This window comes from Microcaecilia unicolor, chromosome 5 (genome assembly GCF_901765095.1).
Source record: "Microcaecilia unicolor chromosome 5, aMicUni1.1, whole genome shotgun sequence".
Classification (NCBI taxonomy): domain Eukaryota; kingdom Metazoa; phylum Chordata; class Amphibia; order Gymnophiona; family Siphonopidae; genus Microcaecilia; species Microcaecilia unicolor.
The window spans coordinates 220535770-220555867 of NC_044035.1; the positions used below are offsets into that span (position 1 = coordinate 220535770).

The following is a 20098-nucleotide window of genomic DNA, read 5'->3' on the forward strand; positions in this document are numbered from 1 at the left end:
AGGCTCCCCTCCGTCCTTTGTGTCTCCGTGTGTCGCCGGCCCCCCTGCAGCCTCCGTGTGAATGTGTGACCCTGGCCCTTTTGGCACGCCCCCCGTGTGCTCCGCCCTCGACGTCATCGCGTTTTGACGCGAGGGCGGAGCAGAGGTACAGTGCAGTACAACGTGGAGCTGAGAATGTGCTCCGCCCTCAACGTCATAACGTTTGACGCGAGGGCGTGGCCCACAGATTGTGATTTTCTGTGGCTTCAGAGCTTTGAACTTACGAACCTGGCTTCAGTGACGTCAGTGCAAATAGAACGTTGAGGGTGAGTTTTATATATATAGATTATCCTTGGATTACTGCCAAACAATTTGCCTCTGATCCCATTGCCTGATTGAATCATTTTATGTAGCCTTCTTTCTTCCTTTTAGTCCTGCCTGTGAAATTCAGGAAATCATGTGATTCTGCTATTTATGCAAGAAATTACATGTGCATAATTGCACAATTTCCTGGTTTACTCTTCTAAATGATAGTAGGAATAGGCTTATCTACTATAATAAAACTCACCCTCAACGTTCTGAAGACAACGTTCTGAAGTCACTCAGTCACTCCCTGAAGGGTTCATGGATTCATGGTGGTGAAGCCACAACACTGACCATGTCTCTCTGCCCCGCCCTCGCATGACAGACCAATCAGAAAAAACACCCTCAACATTCTGAAACACAAAGGACCATCACAACACCGTTCCCATGCAACACTAGGCAACGTAAGACGGACCAATCAGAGGAAACTACGTGACAATAAGGGAGGAGCATTCCCCAGCAGAATGGCTCATTATCTGTGCAGCACGGAGAGCACAGAACCACCGCTGGAACGAGAGAAGAATATTCCTGCTGTGGGTATGTGCAAAAATAGACCGGGGGGGGGGGGGGGAGGGGAGAAATTTTTAAATGCCTAATGCCAGTACTGAAGAGTGCCAGAGGGCCCATAGCAAAGACTATATTTGGGATCGCTTGACATGGAGTCAGAGGAGCCGGGAAAACAACGTGCCCGTCACCATCTGGGACGTGGGGTGAACAGGACAAGCTGCGGCCCAGCTGGAAGGATTACCCGCGACCCAGCCAGCAGCAAACAGCGACCAAGAATGGGGGAGGAGTAGGGACTCCTTCCCTGCCTAGGAATCGCTGGAGACTGGCTGCTAAACTAACAAAACAACCGCACACCGATGCACCACCTCCATCATTCAAAGGCATCCACTCCTTCTTCAACAGAAATGCAAAACTAATACAAAACAAAGAATACCCGTTTTCTCACGCAGCCTACAGGTAACTCCCCACCCCCTTCCTCTTCTCTTTTGCCAAAGCGGCCGTGCCCAACCATCCCCAGCCTCAGGCAAGCCGTCTCCCACCTCGGGGATTCCCCGAGCACCCGGAAAAAGACGGCGCAGCTTCCCACAGCGCATGTTCCAGCATTCCTCTGCAGCAGGCCTGAAATGGACCGACATACCGGATCACCACACAATGGCCAGAGAGACCGTGCTCCTCTCCTTTCCGCCAACTTAAAACAACTATCCCCGTCCTCAGGCAAACCGTCTCCCACCTCCAGGATGCCCAGAACCCCAGCCCAACAGAAAAAGATGGCGCTGCTTCCCACAGCACATTTCTCTTCCAGTGTTCCCCTACAGCAGCCCTGAAACGGCCAAAAAATACCGACAGACCAAGAACGTGCTCCTCTACCTTCCGCCCATCTAAACAACACTGCTGCCTCAGCACAACACAAAAAAACCCCCCAAAAAACGGAAAAAACAATCCACATTTACATTTCACCAACAGAAAGACCCCCCCTCCACAAACCTCCTAGACAGACAAAACCACACACACACAATACAACAGACACACACCAATCCATCCCACTTTGCCAGCATAGCACAGCACATCCCCCAGCCCCCCAAGCAAAAAACAAAACAAAAAAAAAAAAGACACACATCAACAACCTGCACACACACCCCACCCCTCACACACTCACACATAAAATAACTCTGTGACACACAACACACACACACAAAAAAAAAACCCCCCCCACATGCTAGCGCCCGTTTCATTGGTTTCGGAAACGGGCCTTTTTACTAGTACTCTATAAAACTAGCAGTAAGAATACACTTTTCTCAGTAAATGCATCATTAAACTGGGGGAACTTGGTGGCCAGAGAATGTGAGCAAGTATAGCCAAGTTTAAAAATGTGGTCCTGCAGGAAAAATGCATGAACAATTACTAACCAGACAGACTTTGGTGTCTCCATCTCTTACTTCTGGGAGAGAGTGATATGGGATGGATTTTCATGTGCAATCTGTAGTGTATCTTTAAGAGACCAAGACTATCCACTGTGAGAAGCAGGATGCTATGCACAAAGGATCTTTGATCTGACTTAGCATAGCATTTCTTTTTAAAAAAATTATATTACAGGGCACTGTGAACACTTTGGAATAGATCTAGCTTGACAGAGAAAGGTAGCAAAGAATAGAATTGGGAGAGGATCTTTTAGCAGCTAAGTGCCCCAATGGCAAAAAACAAACAAACAATCACTGAGAAGGCTATGATCAATTTCTCAAAATAAAGAAAAGATGCAGTTCATTTTTAACCATACAGAATACACAACTTATTTTTACTATTTTAAACAATGGAGTTTGTTTTCCATCAGAATTTACACAAAGGAAATGTCAGATACAGTCAATGTGCCCAAGTCTGACCTTTAACAAAGTGCAAAAAAAGCGATCTTTTAATGTGTTTTTTTTCAGTGTCACACAGATCAGGTAAATTTATTCATCTATTCTATGAACAAAGGTGAAATCATAAACAAAATTACAAAAACTTCATGGCAGTTGGCAATTATAAAAATAAATCAAAAATATGTTTCATTGATTTGTGTCAACCCTTTATAAAAACTTTTATGCTTCCTTTTTATGGGTTGTTAACCTAAGACAAGGTATTAGAAACTGTATTCTACCCAATTTTTGAAAATTGTATCCCTTAAATTACCAAGTCTCTAAAATTACTTTCTTCCTTTTCCCTTCCCCGAACAATAAATATAGAAATAGTTTGTAACAAATTTTTTGATCATTTAAAAATAAACAAATAGGTATTATTTCTGCTTTCAGATAATGTAGTATTAAAGCAGTCTTTAACATATATTAATGTCTTTGAGTTTAAGCTGCTTAAGTTTTCAATCTATTTACATTCAGTCACTGACCGTGCCTTTCACCATAAGTCAATGCCTACAGATGACAACCCATGTAAATCATGTTTCCTAATCCCCTCCATGTATAGTAAAAACCTCCACCTGGAGGGTGTTGTTGCCCTGGCATGCAGTCAGCATCAGCAAGCAATCTCTGGTAAGTTTGGACAATCAAACTGAAGGAGTCTTTGGCTGGTAGACCTGCTGCACAAGTTGAGGTCGTTTGATCCTTGGTTTCCGCCTCTTTGGCTTGCTCTTCACTTTATTGATCTGCACCACAAAGAAAGCCAAGACCACCATCGCTCCAAGGAAAGCAAAGACAGGAATAGTCTGTCCTACATCTTGGTTATAGTGGCCAGGCATTATTCCTTGAAAGAGGAAAATTATAATTTGATTATATTTGTGTCAACATTTATGGTACTCATATTTTTATTCTTCAACATATGATCAGAGAGATCTTCAACTCCCTAACAATTCAACAGGCTTAGACTACATCTTCCAGGTAGTAGACTCCCTTGATGACTTTGTTTAAATCTTTTTATTGATTTTTTTACACTATCAAAATTTTTTTGGAAAACATCATTTTATTAGCTTTGCATCATACTGATACAGTTAAATCACAAAACTAACATCAAACTGCAATAGTAGGCAAAAACAAAGACAGGCCACTAAGTGCCTGGAAACACCATTAGGCATGATACAAACCTTGTACCCTAATCCCTCTACCCCCCCCAACACTTCCCCCCTCCACCAACCCTCTCCCAACCTACAGGCAAAAAAGGCAACAGTAACAGAAGAATGGAGGTCACAGAAATAAAACAGAATTAACATTCTAGATACATAGAATCTCCAGTAGTGTCAGAGGAACTAAGTGTCAAAAAGCATTTCCAAGGAATACATATTCAATCTAAAGCATGGAGCAGTTGGCGGCATAGTAGGTAAGTTCATAAGATGCCAATTCCTTCATCCGTAGAAGCCAGTTTGGAAGATGTCCAGTACTGAAGGATAACTTTTTTTAATCAAGAGGACAGCAAGAGAAACTTAAGTTGGTCCTTAGATAAACCTTGATCTTTATTACACCTGGCCATCACCCAAGAGCAATGCCTTATAATCCCCACTCACTAGTAACCTGAATTACCTGGCATAGTACATCAAAAACTCTGTTCCAGATGGTCAACCCAGTACTTTCTAAAAACATATGTAATAGAGTACCCTGAGCTGTATGACATCCAGTGCAGGCATCCTCAGACCATAGGGTGAGTGGAACCCCTCTAGTTCTTGTTAAGTAGGACCTGTGTAAAATGCGGACCTGCGTTTCTTGCAGAACAGCATCTTTGACTTTGTCAAACAGCCTCTGGAATTGTGTGTGCAAATCAACAACCGTTACAGGCAGCTGCAACTCCTGAGTCCAGGAGTGGGCTAGCTCTTGGAGAAAAGTATCAGCCCAGTATGCCCTAATAGTCTTATCCCAGTAAGAGAGACTACTGAATCGGGGTGGTGTGAATGACAGTAGTTTACTAAGAGGCCCAACCCTTCCCTGCTCACCCTGTAGAAGTCCCGAGGCATGCCAGGTGTCCCCCTCTCCAAGATGGAGTGCTTCAGTCTTTTCATAGTTGATCTTGAGATCAGTATTTATTTATTTATTGCATTGTATCCCACATTTTCCCACCTTTTTGCGGGTTCAGTGTGGCATACAATATATTATGAATTATGGAATACAATTTGTTACAACTCGGTTATGGATTACATTGTGATGAGTTATGTGAGACAAAGCTACCAAACAAATAAATGATGGACATGATGCGTGGGAGAGTACGGTCTGCATGATTCATGTAGAGTAGCATGTCACCAGTAAACATACTAACATGAAATTGAGATGTTCCCACCTGAAGACCCTGTATAGATTCATCTGCCCTGAGCTTTATGGCAAGGAGCTCTGAGGATAACAGGAACAAGAGGGGGGAAGGGGACAACCCTGTCACTACACTGTAAAGGCTGGGGTTAGGGAACCACTGATCAACAGATGGGCCCGTAGGGGTGCAACAGAGGGTTTGGATCCAACTCACGAAGTCCCCCCCCCCATGCCATACAGAGGATGGCCGTGAAGAGATGCTCCTAGGACACCATGTCAAATGCTTTTTCAATGTTGAGGCCTCGCTATCATGGCCCAATCTGCAGGGGTCAACCAGGAATACAGAACTGCCACACTGAGTAGATTCATGGATGCATTGAGGCCTGGCACAAAGCCTACCTTGTCTTTGTGGATCAAGGAAGGGAGAAATTGGTTAAGGTGGGTCGCTAGAATGCTAGCTGGGAGCTTGTTCTGGTTGAGCAGGGAAATGGGCCTATAGGAACCATGTCCTCACCAGCTTAGGTAGGATAACTACTTAAGTTTTAGTAAGTTTAGAGCAGTTTTAGTGGGTGCAGTGCACTTCAGGCAGGCAGACCCAGGCCCATACCCCCCCCCCTACCTGTTATGTTTGTGGAGGGAACAGCAAGCCCTCCAACACCCACCACAAACCCACTGTACCCACATCTAGGTGCCCCCTCACCGTAAGGGCTATGGCATTTCGTCCTTTAGATTGTAAGCTCCTTTGAGCAGGGACTGCCCTTCTTTGTTAAACTGTACAGCGCTGCATAACCCTAGTAGCGCTCTAGAAATGTTAAGTACTAGTAGTATAACTGCATGGGCTTGATTGTGGACTGGATCCACCTAAGGTGTCTCAAGGAGTCCCTGAAAGAATCGCTGCATTGGGGCCCAAGCTGATTACACAGGATCTTATAGCATTCTGGCCCTAAGCCTCGGGATCCAGGGATTTTGCTAGTTTGAGTGTCTTAATGGCTCTTGTGATTTCTCCTGACAGCTGAGGAAGTGGTAGATTGTCAACAAGCAGGCTTGGTGTTCCAGGGCCTCAGACTGAGTGGATTAAAAGGACTGATAAAGAGCACAAACTGATGGGCAATGTCCTCATGTTTAGTATAGAGAACACCCACTTTGTCCATAATTTTAAGTGATGACATATTTCGTTTTCTGGGTTGAGTAAGCCTCACCAAAATTTACCTGTCTTGTTACCCATCTGTGAAAAGTGAACTTTTGGTAAAAAATCACCTTCTCAGCTCGGCCCTGTAGGAGTTTATTGAGTTGAGATGGCAAATCCTTGATTTGCCGGTGCATGGCCAGGTCAGAGGAATGGATGTGTTGGACTTGACAGAAGTGCAACTAATGGGTTAAGGATAAAATTTCCTCCTCTTTCTGCTTCTTCTTGTGGGCAGAGTAAGCTAGAATATGCCTTCTCATCACTGACTTAGCAGCCTCCCCATAGTGTGACAGTGTCATTAAGCAATATATATTTCTGCCATTTGTTTGAAGATGACTGTGAAGATCTGGGTCGTTATGTAAAGCGGGATGCGTATGCCAAATCCACTCTGACTGGGTAGAAATAAATTGAAGAGAACAGAGACTAGGGTGAGATCAGATAGTACTGGGGGGATAATAGCAGCCTTAAGGACCTTTTGAAAAAGGGATTCAGAAACCATATACAATCCAGTCTAGAATAGACTCCATGTGGGTGGTAGTAAAATGTAAAATATAGACTATCAGGATTCAATGCCCGCCAAGTGTCCACTAAACTAGATTGTCCATTAAAAATTAAGACCTTGATATTTGGCTTGCTTACTAGGGGCTTTGGGAGGTTTGGTGATCTAGGTGAGTGTTCACACACAGTGTTGAAATTGTCCCCTAGGACAGCCTGATACCCCTCAAAGTGAGCCATATTGGATAGAAGGGTTGTGAAAAACTGGTGATCATAACTATTGGGGCTATAAACATTATCAAGCAAGTGTTTTTGTCCCCAGTTCTCCTGTCATAAGTATAAAAATGCCATTAGGGTCTGTTAATTGCTTGTGGAGAGTAAAGGGTATTTGCTTATGGATAAGGATGGCCACCCAACCAGGGGCGTAGCCACGGGTGGGCCTGGGTGGGCCCGGGCCCACCCATTTTCATCTCAGGCCCACCCAGTAGAAAATAAAACGAGCCAGTCCCTCCTACCATTGAAGCTTCAGCAGCGACGTTATGCTGCCAGCTGCACACGTCACGCGAGCACAGCAGCCAACGAATCGGCAGCATCCGAAGATCGAGCTGGGGAGATACAGCCATTCCTCATTGCAGCGCGGGTCCAGCCACATGCCTGCTAAAGCTCTGCGCAGCGTTCCGACTCCGAGTCCCCGCCCCTTACGACACAAATGTCCTGTTTCCGACACAGAAACAGGAAGTTTGTATCCTAAGGGGCGGGACTCGGAGGCGGAACGCTGCACAGAGCTGTTAGCGGGCATGTGGCTGGTCCCGCGCTGCAGTCTGAGGAATGGATGACATCTGCCCACGAATCTTCGGTGATCCGGAGGCAAGCACCAATGGAAAGTCGGGTCCAGCAGGGTTGCAGGGGAAAGGAGCTGCTGCAGTGAGTGAACAGGTCAGGATGATCATAAGATTAAGAAGAGGGCTGAAGGGAGAGAGGGGGAAGGGGGATGGCTAGATCATGAAGGGCACCAGAGTTGGGGAATAAGACATCAGAGGGTGGAGAGAAATAAAGAGGAGATTCTAGATTTGGGGGGGGGGGGGGGAGAAAAAGCTTATAGAGAAGGAATGTTAGACTTTAAGAAAAGAATGAGAGAGGATTCTAATCTACACACAGGGAGAGACTGGACAGAGAGGGGCATGCTCGTAGGGGGGGGGGGGGGGTAGAATTCTGGCCACAGGGAGGGGCAGGTCACAGAGAGGGGGTGCTGGGTATGAGAGAAGGAATGGAAGAGATCCTTGCCATGGGGAGGGACAGGTCACAGAGAGGGTGTGCTGGGCATGAGGGAAGAAGTGGGGGAATCCCTGGCCACACTGGATCACAGGAGAGGGGGGCAAGACGAAAGAGAGCAGTGACAGGAAGATGCTGGGAGGGGTGAAGGGTGGGGTGAAGAGAGGAATCAGATGCTGGGCTAGAAGGGTGGAGGGAAAGAGACACTGGAAAGGTGGAACCATGAAGGGAGAGGCCAAGGGGGTGGCAAGGAAATAAACGCAAGGAAGATGGTGATTACAGGGGAAAGAAATATGGTAATGGGGAATAGATTGAAGATGGAAGGTAATGGATGGCTGGGGAAGTAGAGAGATGGGGAATAGGAGAACTAGTGTGTGAAAAGGAAATAGAAATCTGACAGGTATCTGAAAAGTAAAACAAAGGAAAAGGGGTTAGGATAAAATTTGGGTGGACAGAGAAAAGAAAAAAAAAAGGAAGGAAAGAGCTAAATGGAAAGGTCAATATGTCAGAGGCAGTGAAGTGAGGGAATGGAACAGGAGTGGAGAAAAAGACAAATGGACAGCAGCTGCTTGAAGGAGAAATAGCAGAAAGATTGGAAAGTTCAAAGAGAAACTGGATCAACACGATGGAAAAAGAAAATGACCAGATGACAAAGGTAGAAAAGGCATTTCATTTTGAATCTTAACTGAAATATGATAGCTTGAGAAATAGGCATAGCGGATGTCACTTCTTCATGAGCTAAAGTGTTTCTGTTTCTATTTTGAGTTGGGAGGTGCTGGGGGAGATGTGGAGAATAGGGGGAGGAAGGGGGCGTGGCAGAAAGAAAATTTTGTGCCCACCCACTTTGGGCTCAGGCCCACCCAAAATTGGCTGTCTGGCTACGCCATTGCACCCAACACTGTCAGGAAGAAAAAGTTCAGAGACCTAACTGCCCCACTCAGTCCCTACACAGCATTTGATGTTACAGTGAGTTTAAGTGCGTCTCCTGAAGAAGCACTATATCCGTCCCTTCCTTTTTCAACAAGGAAAATATTTTTGTTCATTTTATAGGTGAGTGTATCCCGTCCACATTCATAGAAATAACCTTTAAAACCAGCCAGGATCAAATAGGCACATAGATACAATAACAATGGTCATCAACCAGGGCCTCCCAGCCGAACTCCAACACCCTCATGCCAGAACTGACTCCAGTTCCCCCAAAGAGAGCACAACCCAGGAAACAGAGCTATAGAAGAAATGCCCAAACATACAGTCCCCACACAGTGAAGAACAATCACACTCACAGGTGCACTCCTTACATACATACTCAAGTGTACACCCAACCAAAACCAAAGTACCAGTAGCCCCCACTCCCCTCCCCCCCCCATACTATACAGTCTACCTAAAGTTATATTTCCCCCCAGCTCTGGGGAACACCAACAACATAATGTTGTGTACAAAGCACACTAGTGGTCTAAATGTCGATGTTCTCTTTTATTTTCAGACTCACCAGTATTTATTCCCTCTTGGGAATAGAAGATTATGCCATTTCTGAGCGATCACCCGACCACTGCAAAGTAAGCATGCTGGGGAAGACTCCTTTAAATTTACTCTGCTAGTGGTGTCTGCATCATGGCAGCAATGCCCAAGGAGCAGGTCTTGCTCCTTGGGGCGAGTCCATGTAATATAGAAAGGGTGGGTGTTCTGATGGATGTTTCTTGTGCTTTGATTTTGTGGTGTTTTTTCTTTGGTAGCCAGTTCTGAAATGGATTACAAAGGCGGCAGTGTTCCCGTTATATGGAAGACAAGACTGTTTTCTGCTCCTAAATTAAGGTCAGTAAATTTTCTAATTCCCATTTCTACTAGGGGTTCTCTTAATGGCGGTGTTTCTGAGAGTATTAATTGAATAATGCCCTAGTCAACTATAGGTTGTTAAAGAATAAAACATCATTGTTACATGATCTTAGTCACGATTTCAGGTTAGATATAATGTGCCTTACAGAGACCAGGTTGAAAAATGGAGAGGAGGCTTACTTAGTTAATGCCTCCCCCACCTGGTTATTCTAATATCTCATTTCACGGGTTGCCAAGTGGGGTGGTGGTTTAGGTTTTTTTAGTAAGAAATAATATTTAGTTGATAGAATTATCTTCCAATACATATATCAATATAAGGAAATTCTGATTGGTAAACTCATATTATTGGAACTGGTTTTTATTGTTTTATGTTATTGTTGTCTCCCTAGGTTATTATTTGGTATTTGGGACAATATCTAAATATGATTGTGAACTTGGTCATTATCTTTCCAAAGGTTATTATATTAGGGTGATTTTAATATACAATTGATGTATTCTCTGAACCACGCACCTCAGCTCATGAACTTTTATGAAATAACAATGTTTGTTTGTTTACAGACAGCTTCCCAGATTGTTTCTAGATTAATAACTGCAGGTCAGATGTCAAGTACTGAAAGAATCAACAGACCTGAGCCTCCCTTCCTTGGGCTGAGAGTCGGTTGTAACTGGTTGCAGCTCTCTGTCTCCCCAGTGGTTCCTAGAGTCAATGCCGGCACAGCTCGGGCTGCCCTACTTGAACCAGCGGGGTCCCTACTGAGACCCAGTTCAGCTGCAGAAGTGGTGGCGTGTTCTGAATCAAACCACCGCAGATGGTAACGGGTGAGCTCTGGGATCTAGGATGCGTGGGAAGGCTCTCCGATCTGTACTGAGAGTGACCTCTCAAAGAGTGCCGTTCACTCTCTCCAGTGGCACATCGAAGTTGGAGTTTGCTTAGACTGCAATCCTTGCATTGTACCATGTACCAAGGGGGTCTTTTACAAAGGTGCGCTAGCGGTTTTAGTGTGCGCTAATCATTAGCGCATGCTAAACACTAGAGACGCCCACAGACATATATGGGCATCTCTAACATTTGAGCATGCTTATTTTTAGCGTATGCTAAAAACGATAGCGTGCTTTTGTAAAAGGACTCCCAAGTGTCTAATCAAGAGGGCCTGAAAGCACCATCTGAGTAGGTCGAGAATGCTGACTCCCTTCTGCTTCCCCATAGAAGCAGCAGCATAGGAAAACGAGGTGCATGCAGACTCAGCTAGCGTCAGCTATCTTGAATTCTATTTCTTTTAAGATTTTAACCTTGGCACACAAAGCTTATTATTATCGTTCTATTTATGTAGGCTAGCTATACCATATACTCCAGCGCAGACATTAAGGTTTTTTGAAGGAGTGTAGGACAGTGATGCCTCATATCTCTAAGCTCATTGGGAGTCTACTCTACCTACTGTTTTTGTTTTTTTGGTTGGCACCTAAGCTTTGGAACAATCTTCTCAAATTGATTTGTCAAGAGATGAATTTAAGGAATTTATGATTTTACTGAAAATTCATTTTTTATTACAGCGTTGATAACTCCTTTGGAGATGAGAGAAAATATACTCATGATTCTGTGTAAGAATATAGATTGATTGTAAGTAGTGAGGGGTTTTTTTTTTGTATTCTTAGTATGAACGATTTAGGTCTTTTCTTTAGAATTATGGAATTCATTTCTATTATGTTTGTAGGTATTTATATTTTATTGTAAACAGCCATGATCCGTTAAGGTTGGGTGATATATCAAATGTTTTAATAAACTAAACTACTCTGCTAACCAACAGTGGTGTCTCCAGACAGAAATATTTGAGGTGGCAAAAGGAGGGCAAGCTAGGTATGGAGGGGGGCAAATCAAAGTGGAAATTTCCACACATCATGCCCACTATATCAAATACCCTCCCCCCACAACTTCCTTTTTCAAATAAGCAAAATAAGACAACATGGCCTTCTATGCATAAAGAAACCCTCCTCCTCCAGCTAGTTTCAGCTCAGGTAAAATCGCCATTATAATTGCTAACATTCAATAAATTCTTCTGTGTAGCATGAAGGCTTAATTCTCTACAGAATTGGATAGAATCTCAGTATAATCCTGCACTTCCAGTTCTGTATCACAAACTCTGTATTTCCCAACAATGGAGCTATCCCTCTTACAACACGTCATACATAAAATATTCAAATGTGATTATCACCTCAGGAGCAGCACATGCTCCTTCCAGATACTTTGATTAAATCAGATAGAATTTTGTTTATGTGGTGACTCTACAGGATGTGGGAGATCAATAACAGAAAACCCTGCAAAGAACATTCAAACCTATATAGCAAACTTATCAAACCATAACAGCCCTAACTCACCTATGAAAAGACAGTGCTATAAATATTACACTGGGCCCTAGAGCACCAATATACCTACTACTGGAAACTAAAACATGCTGGACTGATATAGATTTCTTCACAGACACTACATGCTAGCAGAATCTTTCACCTCAGCTGCAAATGAAGAACACGGATAGATCCTCACCAGATACATTACAAAGACATGATACAAAACTGAAATAGAGACCTCCTTCCTCTCTACCCAAGAAAGCCATATCCTATAAGTAGGGCAATACCGGTAAAAGAGAAAAAAAATATTTTCTCCTTTACTCTACAAAACAGAAAAAAAAATGTACTTTTTCTCAAAGCAGACACATCTCATACTTTATTTTTTTGTATTTCTACCTTTGTTTGTCTGGGTGCTTATTTTTCTGATTGGGCTGGTCCCAGTCTCTTTTCCACTTTCCTTGTGTCAGTCTTCTTCCAAACTATTTTCCAAGTTTTGACTTGCCATTTCTGTAACTCTCTTCTTGTCTTTTTTTCCATCTCTACATCTGTTTACCACAGATCTTTCTTTTATGTTTTTTCCCACTTTCTCTGTGTTTATATCTTCCCATTTGATAACTCCCTCTCTTCCCATTCCAGTACTCCCATTGCCCCCCTCTGTCTTTCTCCTTCCCCAATCCGACTTCCGTCACACTTTTAACCCACACCTAGTCATCCATTACCATACTCTGTACTCACCCTCTTGGCCCTCACCTACCTACACTTGCCTATCTTCCCCTCACAAGTCCAGCTCCATTCCTGTCTCTCCTCCCTTCCTTGCCTCTAGCCATTCTTCTATCTCTTGCTGTCTACTCCATCTTCGATTGCTTCTCTTCACCATCATTTAACCCCATTTCCACCCTCATTCAACTCCTTCAGAGACCCAGCTCCCTTTCATCTTATACCCGATTCCAGTACCCCATCTATTTTCTATACCTTTCATCCTCTCTCCAGTCATCCAGGTCATTCAAATTATGTCTCACCTTCGCCACATTTCATCACTTACTCCCTTACCCCCCACCCATTCACACTCTCATTTCTCTAATTCATCAACACCTCCCCCCCCCCCCCACTCATACCTACAAATTGCCAGGACCTCACTATCTCCTCAAATTGTCTCTTCATATCTCTCATCCATAATTCCCTGCTCTCCCCACAACATTCTCCCACTCAATCACTGTCCCATTCATTTTCTGCTCTGTTCATGTACCCCCTCACTCCTGAGTCTCATCTATCTTCTGCTTTGTTCCCTACTCTACCCACCCTGAGCCCATATATCTTCTGTTCTGCTCTCCAGCCCCCACCTCATTCATCTTCTGCTATTTCCAGCGTTTCTGATCTGTCGACACTTCTTATCTCTCTATTTCCATAATCATTCCCTCTGTGTGCCCATCCCGATCTTTTCCACATGTTTAACTCCTGCCCTCTGTGAACCCATATCCCTCTGTGCACCTGTTTCTTCCAGCTTCATCCCCTCTATTCCTATTCTCCTGCATCCCCCATCCTAAGGCCAGGATCTCTCTCTTTCTCTTCCCTGCAGTCCACCAACTCTGTCCCTTCTATTCTTCCCCTACTCTCTCTTTTCACCCTACCTTGAATCCCAGCATCTCTCTCCCCCTCCTTCCCTCCCTCCCTGTCTACAGCATTCCTCCACTTTTCCTACCCTCATCCAATCTCTCATTCTCTCCAAGTCCTCCCTCCATCCACATCCTCTCCCCCTTACCACCCCTGTGGTTAGGCACCGCTGTCTCTATTCCATCCATCTCCCTTCCCCTCTGCAGGTGCAGCATCTTTCTATTTCCCCCTCCCGCTCTGTGTGGCTCATAATTTTCTATTCCCTTCCTCCTCCTGCCTGACAACCCCCTTCCCCGGTCCACTAACTATTCCCTTTTACTTCCCCCCTCGGACCTCCAAACTTCGACTACAATGTCGCAGCATCAGCCACTGTGCGTACTCAATTTTTATCGGAGCCCGAATCTCTTCCTCCATCAAGAATCTGTTCGCAAAGCAGCAATACAATTGTGGAAATATCTCAGATTTTTCCAATGCCCCCCGTGTCTGCAGTTGTCCATCTAAGCACAACATGATATAACTAAGTTGAAAAGTTTCTGTACAAGAGCACAGACTTGCCAATTGTAAGTAGATACATAAGTCCCAGATCCTCAACCCTGGCCTCTAATTCATGCAAATCAGTATGCACACTATTAATTCTGTCCAAAATGTCCTCTTTCATGCCTTGGAGCTTTTTCCGCATATCCTCAAAGTATTTTGTAAAGCTCCAAGGTTTGGTACCAGTTAAGACTGTGTTTCTTTGTTCAGCGGCAAACTGCAATGACTGACTCGATAACTCAGGGTCTGGTGAAGCTGGGTGTGAACCAGCCTTACTCACTTGCTTGCTAGTAGCTTACCTCTGTCTTTCATATCTCCTGACTTCAGTCGGATTGTCATATGGCAACACTGCAAAGTCCTCCAGAGCACAAAAGCGCTGCTATAAAAGTTGATGAATAGGAAATTTTAATTAACAGGGGAAGAAGGAGCTCAAGATTTAGGCTTCCATCTAGAGTGCTGACATCACTTCCTCCCACATCTGGAGCCCTTTTTAAAATTGGCATTTCATTGGTCACATGTACTAAAACAGCTGGCTCCTCTTCAGCACTGTCTTAAATCTTATCTAGGTGACAGCATCCTTACCTCTTCTGAGAGGAAGTGTGCTTTTAGAATCCCCTTTAGAGATGCACCAATAAGATACTTTTAGTCTTTTGAAAATTTGAATGTTTATGACTTTTAGTGAACATGATTTTATGTAAGTTATTTATTCTTTTGATATTTAGATGATAATTTATAGTACCATTTAATAAACCTCCGTACCAGGTAGGCAAGTGACCAAGCCAGCCTCATGTCCACCAGCCACTCAGCTATCCACAGGCCTAATAACCTAATCCCCCCTAAAACAGCCACCTTAACCCTTTCCTCCTGAGCAGAAGCCCATGGAGACATCATCGATGTGAGAGGATATTGCATCCCCTGGAGAACAGGTCCAGGCTAAAAAATCACTTCCTGCCTCTCCCAAGGTTATGCTCTCCCTTCAGGTGACCTTTCTCCTCTGTGGCAGCACAAAGGTTGCCAGATCGGAAGTAGGACTTTCTACTATGTCCCTGTAGGTCTCCTCTACATACTTCTTGGTCTGCCTCAGCTCCTCCAAGTCTGCTGCTCTAGCCTCCGGGATTGGCCCATTCCCTGAATGCTAGGAGCTTTCTGCACCAAGTACACACACATGACCTTTCACCAACGGGCAGATAACCAAACATGTATCACTCAATGCAAGAGACTGGATAGTCCCCCCCCCCCCCCCCCCCCCCACACTCACCTGCTGTCTGCATCCTATTATTTGTGATTTTTAAATTAAGGGCCTCTTATCAAACCACATTAGCGGTTCCTGCGTGGCAATGCCGATGGAACCCACTGAAAGTGAATGGGTTTTGTTGGCATTACAGCAATGGGAGTTGCTAGCGTGGCTTGATAAAAGAGGCCCTAAGTTGCTAAAGGAGTAGGAATATGTACAGTCACTTAACCCCTCCATTGCCCCAGGTACAAATAAGTACCTGTATACAATATGTAAGCCGCATTGAGCCTGCCATGAGTGGGAAAGTGCGGGGTACAATGTAACAACACAAAAAAAAGTCCTTAAGACTGCTAGTTATATACTAGGCTATGCTAATAGCTTAGTTTTTTTTTGTTTTTTTTTTAATATATATAGGTAGGGATGCCCCTTATTAAGCCTTCTAGCCCTCCTAATTGGTTCAATGACCTATATATCAGAGATCAGGCCAGGTTGGGTGAGAGCTTGGGAGGGAATTAAATTCCAAACAGAAATTTTGTTTGACCTTTAGCTGTGCTCTACACTGACACTGTGGTAAACTCTTAACAGAAACTTACATGCTAGTCTATGAAACTGTAGCAGAGACTTTAAATGTTAAAACTATTCCCTAAACTGCCTTGCTAAATAAAGCAGAGTAACTTAATATGGAAGACACTGAGATTGCCTATTCCCAAGTTTAAAAGCAATTTCCTAGCATGTAAAATACTCGCCAGTGAAGTTGTTTTTTTCTGAAAGTCCTCTCACAGCATCTTGTGTGTGTGTGACAGATTGTAGGGGTGTGTGTATTCATGTGTTCGTATGTGTACATGTTGTGTAAGCCTGGAGGACGGATGTGGTCCCCCTCTACAGAACCAGAATTAAGGAGGAGGTTGGGAATTATAGGCTGGTTAGTTTGACTTTGTGGTAAGTAAATTAAAGAAAATATTTTGAAAACAGAGGTTTCTGGAAGCCAGTACACTGCAGGACCTGAGGCAGCGTGGCTTCATTAGAATTGGGTTTTGTCAGACAAATCTGAGTAATTTCTTTGACTGGGTGACCACAGTGTTGGATTGAGGAGAACGCTAGATGTGGTGTACTTACATTTTAGCAAAGTTTGACACTGGTACCGCATAGAGGACATAAATAAACTGAGTGACCTTGATATGGGCCCTAAAGTCACTGACTGGATTAGGAACTGGTTGGGTGAATGCGACAGAAGGTAGTGGTAATGGAGCTCAATCTGAGGAAAGGGAAGTACCAATGCTGTGCTGTAAGGTTTGATTCTTGGGCTGGCTCTTTTTACATGTTTTTGTAAGCAATATTGCCAAAGGGCTGTCTGGTAAGGTTTGACTCTTTGTGGATGATACTGCAATCTGCAATAGGGTAGAGACCCCTGATGGTGTGGATAACATGAGGACAAACCAAGCAAAGTTTGAAGATGGCTCAGAATTTGGCAACTAAGATTGAATGCTAAAAATGCTGAGTCTTGTCTTTGGGCTGCAAAACTCTGAGGGACTGGAACAGTTTAAGGGCTGAAGTATTTTTCTGCATGAAAGAGGAGCAAGACTTTGGTGGGATGTATGTGGTGATGCTAAGCAGCTAAACTGGTAGAAAGCTAGAAGGATGTCCAGGTGCATAGGGAGAGGAATGTCCAGCAGGAAAAGGAGGTGATAATATCTCTGCTATCTCTCTGGTTAAACCTCATTTCTTTGAGGACAAGCAGGCTGCTTGTTCTCACTGATGGGTGATGTCCGACGACAGCCCCAGGATCGGAAGATCTTACTAGCAACAAAGTTTGCTAGCCCTCATGTGCACATGTGTGCACCGTGCATGCGTGCTCCTCAGTCTCTTTTTTTTTCACGGCTCAGGACGGCTGTTTTTTCAGTTGTTCTGTGCCCCAGAGAGGCCCTCGCAGCGTTTTTGCCGTTTTTCTGCACGAGTTCGCTCGTGTTTTCCGTTAAAAAAAAAGTTTCTTTTTCTCTCTATTTCTTTAGTTTTTGTCCCGTAAGTTTCCTTTCTTTGTCGTGAGCAGCCATTTTGGCCGCCCGTATGGGTTTTTCCCTGTTTTGGTGCCTTTCTTTTCGGCACCATCACGGATTTTGACCTCGCCGGTGTGATTTTTCCGCCCATGTCCTCGAAGCCTGCCAGCGGCTTCAAGAAGTGCACGCGGTGCAACCGGACAATCTCGCTCACTGATAGGCACGTTTCGTGTCTTCAGTGTTTGGGAGCTGGTCATCGTCGCAACGCCTGCACGTTGTGCCTTCAGCTTAAAAGAGGACCCAGGCGGCGAGATCGGCTCAGTGGAACCTTTTGTTCGGTGCCCCGTCCGGTCCTTCGACGTCGACTGAGAGATGTCGGCATCGGAGGGTGCATCGACGTCTGGAGCACAGGTGATGGCTGTCCAGAGATCCCACGCTGGTAGCAGTGAGCCATCGAGTGGGTCGCCACCTACCTCAAGGGCTCCTGCGGTACAGGCCCCCCGGGACCGACCTCCTTAAGATCCAGCCCTGAGGAAATGTGTGGATTCCACGTCCTCCTCATCGGTACCGGGAGGCACCAGTGACGTGCTTCGAGCGAAGGCGAAGAAGCACCGTCATCGGTCACCTTCCCGTCACGGTACTGAGAGCTCCAGGGCGCCGAGAGAATCGGCACCCGGAAAGCGTCGACGCCGGAAGGACCGCTCACCCTCCATACAGGAGGTCTCGATGCACTCTTCTCCGGACAGCCCGGTACCGCCTCCGTGCCCCAGGCAGATTCTGACTTTGTCGCCTGTAATGGCCCCACAGCCTTGCTTGACAAACACTCTAGACGAGCGCCTCTGAGCCATATATCCAGGGATTCTGGAAGGGCTGCTGCGACCATCTGTTCCGGTACCGCCGGTGCTTGTGCCATCGGTACCATCGAGAGATGTGGCAGTTGGCTCCCCACCCGTGGTGAGGACTGCGACGCCGGCACCCAAGTTGACTCCCCGTCAACGTCGCTGGAGGGAGCTTCGTCGCCGGCGGCGAGGGAGTCTTCTTCTAGACATCGCCATAGAGGACTTAGTTCCTCGGCGTCGAGACGGGCTCGGCTTCGGACCGAAGTTCAAGAACTTGTGTCCAATAACGAAGGTGAGGCCTCGTGGGAGGCAGAGGAAGACCCCAGATATTTCTCTGATGAGGAGTCTTGTGGTCTTCCTTCTGATCCTACTCCGCCGGTCAAAAAGCTTTCTCCCCCTGAGAGTCTGTCTTTCTCGTCATTTGTCCGGGAAATGTCTACGGCCATTCCCTTCCAGTGGTTACTGAGGATGAGCCCAGGACTGAGATGTTCGAGGTCCTGGACTATCCTTCGCCACCTAAGGAGTCGTCCACTGTTCCTCTTCATAATGTCCTGAAGCAGACATTGATGGCGAACTGGATGAAACCATTAAGTAATACCACTATTCCCAAAAAGATTGAGTCCCAGTATCGGATCCACGGGGACCCAGAGTTGATGAAGACCCAGTTGCTTCATGACTCTGGGTTGTGGATCTGGCTCTCAAGAAAGTCAAGAGTACTAGGGATTACGCGTCGGCGCCCCCGGGGCGGGAGTCTAGGACTCTGCACTCTTTTGGGAGGAAGGCCTACCATTCTGCTATGCTCGTGTCCAAGATCCAATCCTACCAGCTCTACACGAGCATCCACTTGCGGAACAATGTGCGGCAGCTGACAGACTTGGTCAATAAGCTTCCGTCGGAGCAGGCCAAGCCTTTTCAGGAGGCGGTCAGGTAGCTGAAGGCGTGTCGCAAATTCCTGTCCAGGGGTGTTTACAACACTTTTGATGTTGCGTCCAGGGCCGCTGCTCAAGGTATAGTGATGCGCAGACTCTCATGGCTGCGTGCCTCAGACCTGGAGAATAGAGTCCAGCAGGCGATTGCAGATGCTCCTTGTCATGGGGATAACATTTTTGGCGAGAAAGTCGAACAGGTGGTAGAGCAGCTCCACCAGCGGGACACCGCCTTTGACAAACTCTCCCACCGGACACCTTCAGCATCTACCTCAACAGGTAGACGTTTTTATGGGGGAAGGAGGAATGCTCCCTACGCTTATAATAAGTGTAGGTACAATCCACCTGCCCACCAGCCTGCTCAGGCTAAGCCCCAGCGCACTCGTTCATGTCAACAGCGTGCGCCTCAACAGGCCCCGGCAGCTCCCCAGCAAAAGCAAGGGACGGGCTTTTGACTGGCTCCAGGTGAGCATAGCCGAGATAAATGTGTCCGTGCTGGATGATCTGCCGGTAGGAGGGAGGTTAAAGTTTTTTCACCAATGGTGGCCTCTTGTAACTTCCAACCGGTGGGTTCTTCAAATAGTCCGGCTAGGATACTCCCTCAATTTGATCTCAAAACCTCCAAATTGCCCTCCGGGAGCTCAGTCTTTCAGCTTCCAGGAGAAGCAGGTATTTGCAGGGGAACTCTCCGCCCTTCTCAGCGCCAATTGCGGTCGAGCCCATGCCACCAGGGCAGGAAGGGCTGGGATTCTATTCCAGGTACTTTCT

General features: G+C 45.6%; 1 protein-coding gene across 1 annotated transcript in view; it reads right to left on the reverse strand.

Annotated features, from left to right (window-relative positions):
- Positions 1-2039: 2039 nt before the first annotated feature.
- Positions 2040-20098, reverse strand: part of MBTPS1 (membrane bound transcription factor peptidase, site 1) — a 514786-nt gene continuing 496727 nt past the window's right edge. The window contains 1 exon segment of the mRNA XM_030203794.1: positions 2040-3579. Coding sequence (XP_030059654.1) covers positions 3383-3579 — 197 coding nt within the window. The 3' untranslated portion in view covers positions 2040-3382.